General features: G+C 47.9%; 1 protein-coding gene across 1 annotated transcript in view; it reads left to right on the top strand.

The window, feature by feature from the left end:
* The first annotated feature begins 8,051 nt into the window (after positions 1-8,051).
* Positions 8,052-12,178, top strand: part of PCSK6 (proprotein convertase subtilisin/kexin type 6) — a 115,023-nt gene continuing 110,896 nt past the window's right edge. Inside the window, exon 1 of the mRNA XM_074966555.1 lies at positions 8,052-8,297. Within this exon, the coding sequence (XP_074822656.1) occupies positions 8,136-8,297 (162 nt within the window). The 5' untranslated portion in view covers positions 8,052-8,135. The remainder of the gene's footprint in view (positions 8,298-12,178) is intronic.

The raw sequence follows: 12,178 nt of genomic DNA, 5'->3' as shown, positions 1-12,178 counted from the left end.
CCTCTCTGGGTCTGGCCCTCTGCCACTAAATTGTATCAAGTGTCTAGTCCTGCAGATCTTACTTCTGGCAAGACTCCCATTGATTTCAGTGAGAGTTCTGCCCATCTGAGCATTTATATTCATTCTTTATATGCAGTGTGCAAGCTGGCTCCTAGCCAGTAACTATTACATTCTGTTCCTAGGACCAAGCAACCATCTCTTGCACAATACATCATCAGAGGGTCTCACTCAGCCAATATATTCCACAAAGGCATCTATAAAATAACCGCACCCTGATGTTGTTTTGGTGCAATATATCAGTGGTGCAACAGGTCACTGTGATGAGGTATTATTGCAATCCATCATCGGACTGAGACCTTCTGAGACGGTGGTATTCACAAGGTAGTACCATCCAAGGAACAATAGATCTAGATGCGAACTGATTTTAAGTATGAGGGGAGGGATATATCTCCCCCCTAGTTGCTTGTTTATGGCATGATGCAAAACCCATTGGTCTGTAATAGTGTTGAGGCGCAGGTACTTATTCCAATGAGTTTGATGGTTTCTGCTGCCCCTCGCAGACCGTATCATTTCACAAAACCAATTGTCATAGATTTTGAAAGTTCGGTAAAAGGGACAAAACCTGTTCAGGTGAATCTCTGTGCCTGAACGTTAACATCAGCTCCCCTTTACCAAAGAAATGTTCCCTCTAGGGCTCATGTGATCCTTGGATGTATAAACAGGAGTATCAAGTAGGAGCAGAGAGGTTATCTCACCTCTATGTTTTGTATTGGTGCGACCGCTGCTGGAATCCGGGGTCCAGTTCTGGTGTCCACAATTCAAGAAGATAGAGGTGCTGGAACAATTTGCATCGTGGGCGTGCTGAGAGCCACTGAACCAAACTGTGCTCCTTGTATATGATGGAAACCACTTCAGGCCGGGGGTGCAGCAGCATCCCCAGCACCAGCATCTATGCAAGAAGGATGCTGAAAAATTAAAGAGGGTTCGGAGAAGAGACAGGAGAATGATCGAAGGATTGGAAAACCTGCCTTCTAGCAAAAGCCTTGAGGAGCTCAATCTATTTAGCTTATCAAAGAGAAGGTTAAGGGGTAACTTGATCAGTCTGTAAGTACCTACATGGGGGCTGGGGGGAAACTGATAATAGAGGACTCTTCAATCTAGCAGACAAAGGTATAACAAGACCAATGGCTGGAAGCTGAAGTGAGATACATTTAGACTAGAAATAAGGCACACATTTTTAACCATGAAGGTAATGAACCACGGGAACAGTTTACCAAGGGTTGAGGTGGATTCTCCATCACTGGCCATTTTAAAATCAAAATTGGAGGTTTTTCTAACAGAGGTGCTCTAGTTCAAGCAGGGATTAATCCAGGCTATGTCTACACTGGCAAATGAACAACAAAACATTTGTCTTTCAGAGGTGTTAGGCCCCCCGCCCCGCCCCCAGACAAAAATTTTGCCGCTAACCCCGCTCGTTGGGGGGGGGGAAGTTTTTTGTTGGCAGGGGAGCCGACAAACTGCGTCTACACTGCACAATGTCACTAAAAGCTGTGTAGTGTAGACAGAGCCTCAGTAACGTCCTATGACCTGTGTCATACAAGAGATCGGACCAGATGAACACCTTGGTCCCTTCTAGCTTTGTCAGCTATGAATTTTATGAAAATGTTTAGTATGGGCTAATGGCCTAAGCACAAAATTGGGAGCCAGCAACTCCTGGCTTCATTCTCTGCGTCTCCCTTTCTCCCTCTATAGAACAGTGATGCGAGTGAAATTACACGAGGGATGAATTTGCCCCTCTGATTTCCATGTACTTCACGGGGTGTTGTAAGGATTAATTATTTTGGAGCTATGTATTATTTCCCCTTGGGTCGTAGGAAGAATGGAAATGTACAGGTAATGAACATCTCATTCTCACCTCCCAGAGAGCGAGGTGAGGCTTAATTCATTAACATTGCTACAAAGCTCTGAGATCCTCTGCTGGAAGATGCTGTAGAAGGGGAGAGCATTATTATTCATTATGGTAATACCAGTGTTTGTTCTATACCTGCTTGCCTAGCGCTCCGTATGGGAGAAACACACCATGATTGACAAGAGTATTTATTTCCACCAGTGAGACAATGGCTGATAATTTACAGCCGGCAGACTGAGTCATTAAACTCGCTCCTTCGCATGGGTTAATAAATTGTCTTCTCCCCAGTGCCAGCATAACATATTCCATTTTAAATTCCTTGTGATTTTTGTTATATCTAAAAGCGTATTCTTAGGTAATGGCTGAGCTTGTGGGCAGCTGAATGTGTGCCTGGAAGAAAGTGATTTGATTGAATCCCTGGAGGCCTGGGCCAATGCTGTGCTATTTTAAATCCCATTGGAGGGAGGCCACAGAGCGTCAAAGTATCCCCTGACTTCCCTTCAAGGGAAATGCGCCCCAGGGCAACTAGCAGCTAACACAGTCACTTTGGGAGGGTGGGGGTGGACACGGTCCCTTCCACTGCAACAAGATAGCAATTGCAACTGGAAATGGGCTGTTTTATGAGTAGCCAATTGCACTAAGCACCTCTCAGCCCAGGACTCCAGGTGCTTCTTCCTGAACATGAATACAAGGCTGAAGATACCCTCCTGGGGCAGCAGTATATGCATGCTGCTGGTGGGTAAACTGAGGCACGGTGCAGTTAAAAACTTGCCCATGTATTTGAGTCGGCAGCACAGTTAGGAATGGAGCACACAAATCGTGTCTCCCAGTCTCTTGCTCTAACCACTAGAAACCCCAATGTTCCATGTCAACAGCTCTTCATAATTAATGAGCCCTTCTCTCTTGGCAAACTGTCCCCATGCATTCTCTCACTCCTCCCGGCAAGTCAGTTGCATTCATGGGCATGTCTGTTTCTGTCAACAGAACCACTCACCCTCCCATCCAAGAGGGATCTACCACAGAGGCATAATTACAGCATATACAGAAACGGCTCTTCTTAGGGCATTCCAACAGAGCAAGGCATTCAGCTACACTGAACTCAGCTCGTAAGTCTTGTTGAATCACAATTTCTCATAGACTTCTAATTGGATCAGCCTGGCTTGCTCTTAGTGTTTCTGCTTTTATCAGTCTGACACCATTGATTGGATTTGCTTACTGACAAAGGGGCAGATTCATTCCAGCTAACCCTTTGGTGAGGTTACACCAGGAATAAATTTGGCCCAGTGTTTGTAGGAGTTTCATAGAACTGGCTCGCCATAAATTTACATTGTGATTGAATCTTAACGCTGAGCTCATGCAGCTTTCCTATGAACTAGCATTGTGTCTGGATTGGCTCACCACTGAGTGGTCGGATGTAATTTACGTTGTGATGAGATTGGCATTAGGACCTTTGTTTTCCTCTCTCCCTTCAGAGATCAGATTTATTGCATAGTCAGGGCTGACTTTCCTTTGTTCACCCTTTCCCCCCATCCTCAAGTAGAAGGAAACTCTTCATTGCTCCTTGCATCATGTCATATATACACGCCTTCTTTGGGTGATTTCTTTGGGGCAGGGAATGTGCCCTCATTCTCTGTGTAAAATTCCAGACACGTCTATTGCACTATAGACCCAAAGTAATAGTGTCATTTGGTGTGTGCTATCCCAGACAAGTGCTAGGGCTCAAAATTTTCAAAGCTGCCTAAGAGATTTGGACACCAGATTCCCATTAAGATGTATGAATGAATCCAGATCCCCTCTGTGGCTTTGAAAATCCCATCCTAGATTGACCAATTTATATAATTATATAACTTATTGGCAACACTATTTTTTTTAATGTTTTTTCCCCAGAAAAGGAAGAAGGAAGTTTATATAAGTTTGGGGAGATTTTGTTGTTGTTGCTATGGTACATCTATATAGCGCTGGCGTGTGTGCAAGACAAGCAAGGCTGGGTTTAGAAACAGAACAAAGCACAGCGAGATGGTCTTTGAGCAGTGCATAAATTGTTCCAGGGCTGAGCCCCGGCACCTCTAGGCTTGGCAGTTCATAGCCCCGGCACCTCTGGGCTTGCTGCCTCAGTCAGTGGGCAGCACTGTTCGCTGTGTTCCGATAGGGTTGTTGCTATTCAGTTGGTGGCAGGGTGCATCCCAGATAGCCCGGAACAGCAGCGAGTTTGGCATTTGCTGTATCTTGGAGATCAGTTTGTTGGCTGTATTCTGAGTCCAGATGTTAAACGGAGGAATATTGGCTGGGACTGGTAACCATGCAAGTTTTGTTGGCTTCCATGAACCTGTGATAATTATCAGGATATGACTAAGCTGTGTGTCTACTGGCCTAGTATGGGCAAAGTTTGTCCAAACTGGGGCACGGTATTTGCCAGCTGAGTAGCATAGAGTGAACCCCGAACGATGCAGCGTTTGCACATTGCACCGCCAGGTGAACCCTACCAGTTTGTTCAGGAAACAGTGTCTACTCTTGATCTTTTGAGCTACGTTAGTGAATGTGTGTGTGCGATCTAGGCTGACCCTGACTGACTTTGGCCCTTGTGCCAACCACTGGCCGTTCAAAAAGATGTTAAGCTCCAGCTGGCTCTGAGCATCATGTAAGGGGAAGCAAGTTGACCCAGTCTTTGATGTACTTGGTTGCAATCCCCATTTCTTGCAACGGTCACCTATGGTAGCCATCTTACTATTCAGGCCCTCTTCAGGATTTTGGAAGTCATGGGCCCTTGAGGCCAGGCACCCATCATTGCCATACATGAACCATCTGCAGATGGTGTTCAGGTCACTGGCGAATACTTTCAATTCAGTTGGTACCAGCACTGTTGCTTGTGGGAGTCTGTTCTGCTGGAATCACCCAGAGCCACCAGAAAACATCTACCTTGGAGCCTCGGCTCATTTGCCAACTTGCCATGACAACCCATCTAGGATGACCTGTGGTATCCCAAACAAACTGAAGATACAGCAGGTAGGGTTATCAGTCCAGCTAAGGGAAACAAGACCAAATGCAGCTTCAGCCCACCCAATAAATAACCATGTGTTTGTGTGTGTGTATATACATATATATATATATATATATAGTCATTCAAACATATTGTGGGGGGGAGTGGAAGGAAGAATTCAGATTGTAAGTCAAGTATTTACTCGTCAAAATGCAATCAGTCCTTAATGGCTCAGTCCACTCAATTTGTACACAAGGACAACCCTACCATTTCCCTTTGCTCCAAGCCTCTTCTATTCCTCCTCTTCTACTTCCACCTGTTCCTTGGAATTCTGTGGAAACTGTGAGAGGCTGTCTTCTCTGCAGCGAAGACCTGGGTGATTGGCTCCTGGGTCTGGGCACTGGGTTAGCCTGGGTGTGAGCAGCCACACTGCAAAAGCCTACCCAGGTTACGGTGTCCTCACTGGGTCTACACTCACCCATGCATGTCGCTAGGACTTCTGGGGGTACAGCCCATGGTTATTTGTGCCGGAGGAGGCTGAGCCACTCTGTGGGTATGTCACCACTGCAAAAAACACCACCACCCCCCGCCGCCATGCTAGTGAGTCTCAAAGCCCGGATCTGCAAATTCAGAGGGCTCATGTTAATGGCACTAAATATACTGTGTAGAAGTTCCCACTTGGGTTCTGAAGCCCGGCGATGGGGTGGGTCTCAAAGCCTGAGCTCCCACCCAAGCCGGAACATCTATTGGCTATTTTTAGTGCCGTATCATGTGAGCCCCCCAAGCCTGAGTCTACAGACCCAGGCTCTGAGCCTCACCACTGTTGGGTGTTTGGGGTTTTTTTCCCAGCAGTGTAGATGTACCCTAGGATTCTTTCCCAATGAACTGTGGGAAAACTTGTCTGTCCTTCTGGATATGCGGGGGAATCCTGGGAAGGCACTGGAGGACTATCAGCACTCCAGTGGTTTAGCCTGTGTCTACACAGCAAGTGTGTGGTTACTAGTCTGAGTGAAAGCTGCACCCCAGCCCAGGTAGCTAGCTGGAGCTGCTGCTCATGCTGCACTGTCCACACTGCTATTTTTAGTATGCTAGCTGGAGCTGAGCTACCTGCCCTGGGAATCGCCCCCACCCCCCGGCTGCAGTGTAGACATGTCCACAGAGGCGTCCTCCTCTCTACGGGCCTGCTCCAAAGCCTGTGGAAGCCAATGTCCTGTGTTCATGATGAACCAACCCTGCTTCCATTTCAGTCAGCAGCAAAACTCCCATTGACTTCAGTGGGAGAAGCAACTCTCTGGCCTGCATTCACTCCGTACTCTCTGAGGCTTGAGCCCACTAGGCTCTATCTCTTAGGGTTTTATCCTGCCCCCCATCACCACAATGTCTGAGCACTTCCCATGGTAACCTGATTAGCAATGGCTGAGGCCCTAGCAGGCTCCATGGGGTCTCTGCCTGTGTTGCCCACATATCACCCACCTCACTTCACACAGCTGATGGATCTTTTTTATTCTTTTATTTTATTTCCATCTGTAATTGTTGCATGAGCAAACCGATCTGGGTAAGAGCATCTTTCAGCCACTGCGCTAGAGCCAGTTCTTTTTATAGACATAAGAACAGCCAGCCTGTTACAGTCTTGGCCTTCACAACATCCTCTGGCAAGGAGTTCCACAGGTTGTCTGTGCGTTGTGTGGAAAAAATACTTCCTTTAATATGGCTTTCATCTCCCGAATACAGAAAAAACTGACTACTTAAAAAAAATTACAGACAAGTTATCTGGTATCCTATGGCAGGAATTAAATGGGGGGAGTGAAGGGAATACCTACACTATCCCCTTTGTTTCCACATGGTCTAACCACCCTGTCTCGCCCAACTTCAGATCTCTGCTCCAAACCCCCTTCCCATCACTAATCTCCGCCCTGGGGCTCGCTGGCCCTTTATTACTTTTAAAACAACACACAGCCAATTAAAAAACCCTCATGAAACAGAAAATAAATCTTCCCAAGTCCTTGTCAATAATGCTCTCCCAAGGGCAAGTTTGTCTTTCCCTGCACTGTCTATTGTCTTTTCTACATCCCACACCATGACCAGCTGTCATTTCTTACCCCTTATCTATCGAGGGCCAAAGTTTTCCAGTCACCCCCTTGTTTTATTACTATTCCTATGTTGGTAGCACCTGAAAGGCCTATGGGGCATCAGGCCTCCATTGTGCTAGACTCTGTCCACCGACACTAAAGGAGACAGTTCCTGCCCGCAATGCTTACAGCCTTTTACACATGGGTGCCATTGGGATCCAATGGCTGGAAGTTGGTTGCAAGACAAATTCAGGCAGGAAATAAGGGATATATTTTTAACAGTGAAAGTAATTAACCTGTGGACCTGGTGGACTCTCCATCACGGACAATTTTTGTATCAAGACTGGCTGTTTTTCTAAAGGATCTGCTCTAGGAGTTATTTTGGGGAAGTTCTCCAGCCTGGTTGATACAGGAAGCTGGACTGTATCCCACTTGTGGTCTGTGGACCTGTGGGGGGGGGGGGCAGACTATGTCTAAGCATTTCCAAAGGGGTCTGCACCTCCATTTGAAATTTTGGGGGTGTGTGCAAATGAAAAAAAAAAAGGTTGAAAACCACTGGATGAGATGGTCCTTTCTGGCCTTGGAGCGGATGAATCCCTGGCCTGCTGCAGAGCCTAAGGACAGTAGGTAGTTGGAGCTTGGATGGGCTGCTCCCAGGGGCAATGATCTGCTCCTGTTACTTCCATGGACAGGGCCACCTGCCCCACTGGTGCTGGGCGAGTTATGACTCTCTTGCCCTGGACCCAAAGGGTTATTCAGGACAGAGTTTGGGGGTGGGCGGGTTGATCCCCCCCAGGATCTCTAGGTGCAGCGTATGGGGCCGGTAGGTGTAGGGAGGTGAGGCCACACCCTGGGCAGGCAGGTAACTCATCCCTGGGTGTATGGGGGCGGCGGGGGGGCGGCAGGCAGGAAGCATAAGACAGCTGGTGGCTCCCTGCCCGGGGGCCCCTTCTACCAGCGCGAGGGGCTCCCCGCAGGGCGCCCCGGGCCGGAGCCCTTTCGCAGGCAGGCAGAGCAGCCCCCGCCCCCTCCCCGCAGCAGCCACCCCCAGCCGAGGCCGCTTTAAAAGCCAAAGCTCCCCCCACCGCCCAGCCACGGTACGGCACCGGCAGCCGGGCTAGCCGGAGCGTCTCCCCGCAGCGCGCCAGCCGGAGCCGGGGCCGCTGCCCGCTGCCCGATCATGCGCCCCTCCGCGGCTTGGCTGCTGCTCCTCGCCCTGCCCGCCTGCCTGGCTGAGCCCTCCCGGCCTGTCTACACCAACCACTGGGCAGTGCAGGTGCTGGGCGGGCCGGGCGAGGCAGCCAGGCTGGCCTCCGCCTACGGCTACGTGAACCTGGGACAGGTAAGCGCCCGGCACCCCCTTTGCGGCCAACTTTGGGTGGCTGGGGAGAGAGGGCGGGCGGCTTGTCCCAGTGGTCGGGGGCGGCTCCGGCCCCTGTGCCCTGCCCGCGGGCACCGGCTCCAGGTGCCCAGGAGCCGGTCGCTGGCTGTGCCCGAGAGCGGAGCGCTTCCAACTTTCTCTCTCTCCGGAGCGCAGCGTCCCCGTGCGCCCTGGGAACGGGGCGAGCTCGGGTCCAGTGCGCAGCGCGCAGGGGCTTGGGTGCCCAGCCCGCAGGCGGAGCCCGGGCAGTTCCCCGGGCAGGGAAGCTGTTGAAAGGCTGCGGGGTTTTTAAGCAAGTGGCGTGTCTGGACGTAAGGCCGGCCAGCCCCTTCTCTCACTGCTGGCGAAGGCTTCGCCCCGAGCGGGCACCTGGAAGTTTAAAAGCCCTGCTAGAGCTAAGAGGCGAGAGCAAGTGCCGAAGGCAGCAGAGGTTCCCATCAGGTTGGACGCTTAAAGATCCTGGCCCCACTGAAGTTTTGCCATTGATTTCTTGGCGGGAGGGAGGGGGGCAGGATCAGGCCCCGCTGACTCCAGTCTCTCTCTGGTGTTGCTCGCAGATCAGCGACTCCTTTCTTGTAAGCGACGGTTCCCAAGTTCAGGACTGCTGGACGCCTTTTCCTTTGGGCAGGCTGGCGGCTCGAGCGTTTCCCTATGATTAAAACCCAGCAACGCCTCGCTTTGTTTAACGTTAGTGGTTAAAAATGTGTGCTAGTTGAGAGGTGAAAACAGATGTACAAAATGGGCAATTAGTTAGCTAAATCCGGGGGAGGCAGCAAAGTGGAAAGGAATCAATATTTAATTTTTGCAGCGCCAAACGTGCGCTTATCAATTTAAACAGGGTTATGAAGGCGCGTGTATTTTTCATGCCCACTTGATGCTTGAACTGGATTGAGATTTGTGCTTTGGTATTGGGAAGAGTGAAGAAGTGCTGGACGCGACCGGACTATTTTACAGTTTAGGGGAGAACTTGGAGCTTGAGTCAGCTCTGTTAACGGTTTGTAATGGCTTGAACTAACTTTTAATACTTTTAGTAGCAACTCTGAAGTGATCTCATGAGTACGTGGTTTTTTTTGTTTTTTCTATAATAGTGGTTGCTTGGTGTAGGTAGCGGTAGGACTGGAATTAATAGAGTTTAACATGCATAGCAAATCTATGGAAAACACCCAGCCTTTCTCCAGATGGGACTTGTACATTTCAAGTCCAGAACAGAATATGCAAGAACATATTCTTGTGAGAAGAAAGCTTGAAAATAATCTGGGGGGCTAGAGCAAAACACCACCCATGTTGTTTTTTGCAGGTAAGCGCTGAAGAGCTTTAGGGTTTATGAGAGATGGCGAGATCCAGAATGAACAAAGCCCCCTTGCAATTAGGAATGGATGAGGTGTGTAGTGCACACAGTGAGTGATTATGAGATTGTAATGTATAGTCTCCTGGTGAGATTAAAAAGAGAAAGATGTGATTTAAAGAATGTATGCAAACGCATTCAGGATTTCATAAAGGATCAAATAAGTTACAGATAAACTCGTTTTGTAATTCAAACCATAGTACCATGCAGTGTTTAAATACAGTTGTGTCATTATCCATGCAGAAACCAGTAAAGTGTGGTGCTACTTAATCTAAATGGAATTTTCTTTGCATTATAACTCCTATCTTGATACTGGTAATGTGTGCTGTTCTGTAAAAGTAATTTAGATCACTTGAACTTATATTTGTGGATTTAAACTACAGCCAGCCAAGTCAAAAGTTTATCTAAAATCTAGCAGAACATTATGAAATTTTGCCATTAAGTCCCTCAAAGCACGTCTGTGGCTTAAATTTTACTTTCCTCACAGAACTTTGTTTTCTCTCAAAACTTCGTAAATCTTCTTCTTTAAACGGTCCGCATGTGAAAAGTGTTCCTCAGGGTTCCATCCTGAGTTTAGTGCTTTCCTTGGTTGCTTACAGTCTGCCTGTTCAATGTGTTCCTAGTTCAGTGCTTCTCTCTGTCCAGGTGGCAATGCAATGTGTCTAATGCTAAAATGCTAAAAGTATTTCTTGAACTACACTATAAATTATAATCCAATTCAACATGTCCCATATTTTATACTTCAATAACTAACATTGAAGTACAAACACAAACTACCAGATCAAGATTCCTGCAGTATCCTCATCAGAGATCTGTGGTGCTTTTGTGTTGTCCCAAAGGCTCTGCCTAAATCCGACAACTCCTGTGTGTGGCCCCATAACCTGTGTTTTTAGGCTGAAATATCATGCAGATGAGGTACCCCAAGCCAGAAGGGATCATTGTGATCATCTAGTCTGACCTTCTGTATAACATAAGCCGTTGGACTTCCTGAATTAATTTCTGTTTGAACTAGATCTTGATTTAATAATTGTCAGTGAGGGACAATCCTTGGTAAAATGTTCCATTGGTTAATTACCTTCACTGTTCAAAAAAAAAAAAATTGCTCTTTATTTCAACTCTCAGCTATTGGGTCTTCTTCTGTTATAAACCAGATTGAAGAGCCCTTTGCTGTTGAATTCCTGTTTCCTATGTAGGTATTCAGACTGTGATCAAGTCACTCCTTAACCTTCTCTTTGATAAATGAAACAGATTGAGCTCCATAGGTCTTTCACTTTAAGGCAGGTTTTCCAATCCTCTAATTATTCTGGTCGCTCTTCTCTGAACCCTCTCCAATTTTTCAACACTCTTCTTGAAATGTGGACACCAGAACTGGACACAGGAGTCGAGCAGCAGTTGCCCCAGTGCCAAATACAGAGGCAATGTAAGCTCCTATTTGATAGTCCCCTCTTTATACGTTCAAGGCTCATGTTAGCCCGTTTGGGCACAGCGTCGCATTCGGAGCCCATGTTCAGCGGATTATTCAGCATGAGCACGAGTCCTTCTCAAAGTCACTGCTTAGTCCCCAGAAGCATGGGGTACATTCGTTGTTTCTATATGTTTGACTCTACATTTGGCAGTATTAAAATGCATATTGTTTGCCTGTGTCCAACTTTCCAAGCAATCCAGATCTTCATACTGAGCTCATCTTGATGACAACATTTTCTTGGTAACGTGTAGTGTTAGAGTGCCAGTGGAGAGTGACCTTATGTAAAAGTGTGCAGTAATACAAATAGACTCAGAGGGACTGCATTAAGGAGGGGGGGTATCAGTTTAGCCTTGCATTGGTTGGGGTTTAGGCGTGGGGATGGAGAATGGATCTAAGTTTTGATTCTCAGCTGGGGTTTGCGATGAACTCTGGAATTGAAACCTGGTCCACTTGAAGTCAAAGAGAGTTTTGTCATTGACTTGAATGGAGCCAGGATTTCATCCTGCGTTTCCACAGGTAAAGGGACATTCTAAAGGTTAAGAGGGCACCAAACCTGACACTGTCTGTCTCATCCCACACAAGGCAACCGTACACTTCTTTTCTTAATGATTGCATTCCTAGCAGGGGAAGGCTCATCTCTAGACATTCAGAATTTCAGATGACTTTAATTTGGGATGCTAAAAACTAATTTTCAGATGATCTTCACTCTTGTTTAACAGAAGGAGCCCACACGCAGTACAACAGGGATCAGCAACCTTTGGCATGCAGCCCATCCTGGAAATCCGCTGGCGGGCCGGGACAGTTTGTTGACCTGTAGGTTCAGCCGATCACAGCTTCCACTGGCTGTGGTTCACTGTTCCAGGCCAGTGGGGGCTGCAGGAAGTGGTGCATGCCGAGGCATGTTCTGGCCGCCACTTCCTGCAGCCCCCATTGGCCTGGAACGGCTAATTGCGGCCAGTGGGAGCTGCGATCGGCCAAACCTGCGAACGCTGCAGGTAAACAAACCGGCCTGGCCCACCAGTGGATTTCCCT

Source organism: Natator depressus, chromosome 10 (genome assembly GCF_965152275.1).
Source record: "Natator depressus isolate rNatDep1 chromosome 10, rNatDep2.hap1, whole genome shotgun sequence".
NCBI lineage: Eukaryota > Metazoa > Chordata > Testudines > Cheloniidae > Natator > Natator depressus.
The sequence above is the reverse complement of the archived record's forward strand: the minus strand, read 5'-3'. Positions and strand labels throughout refer to the sequence as shown.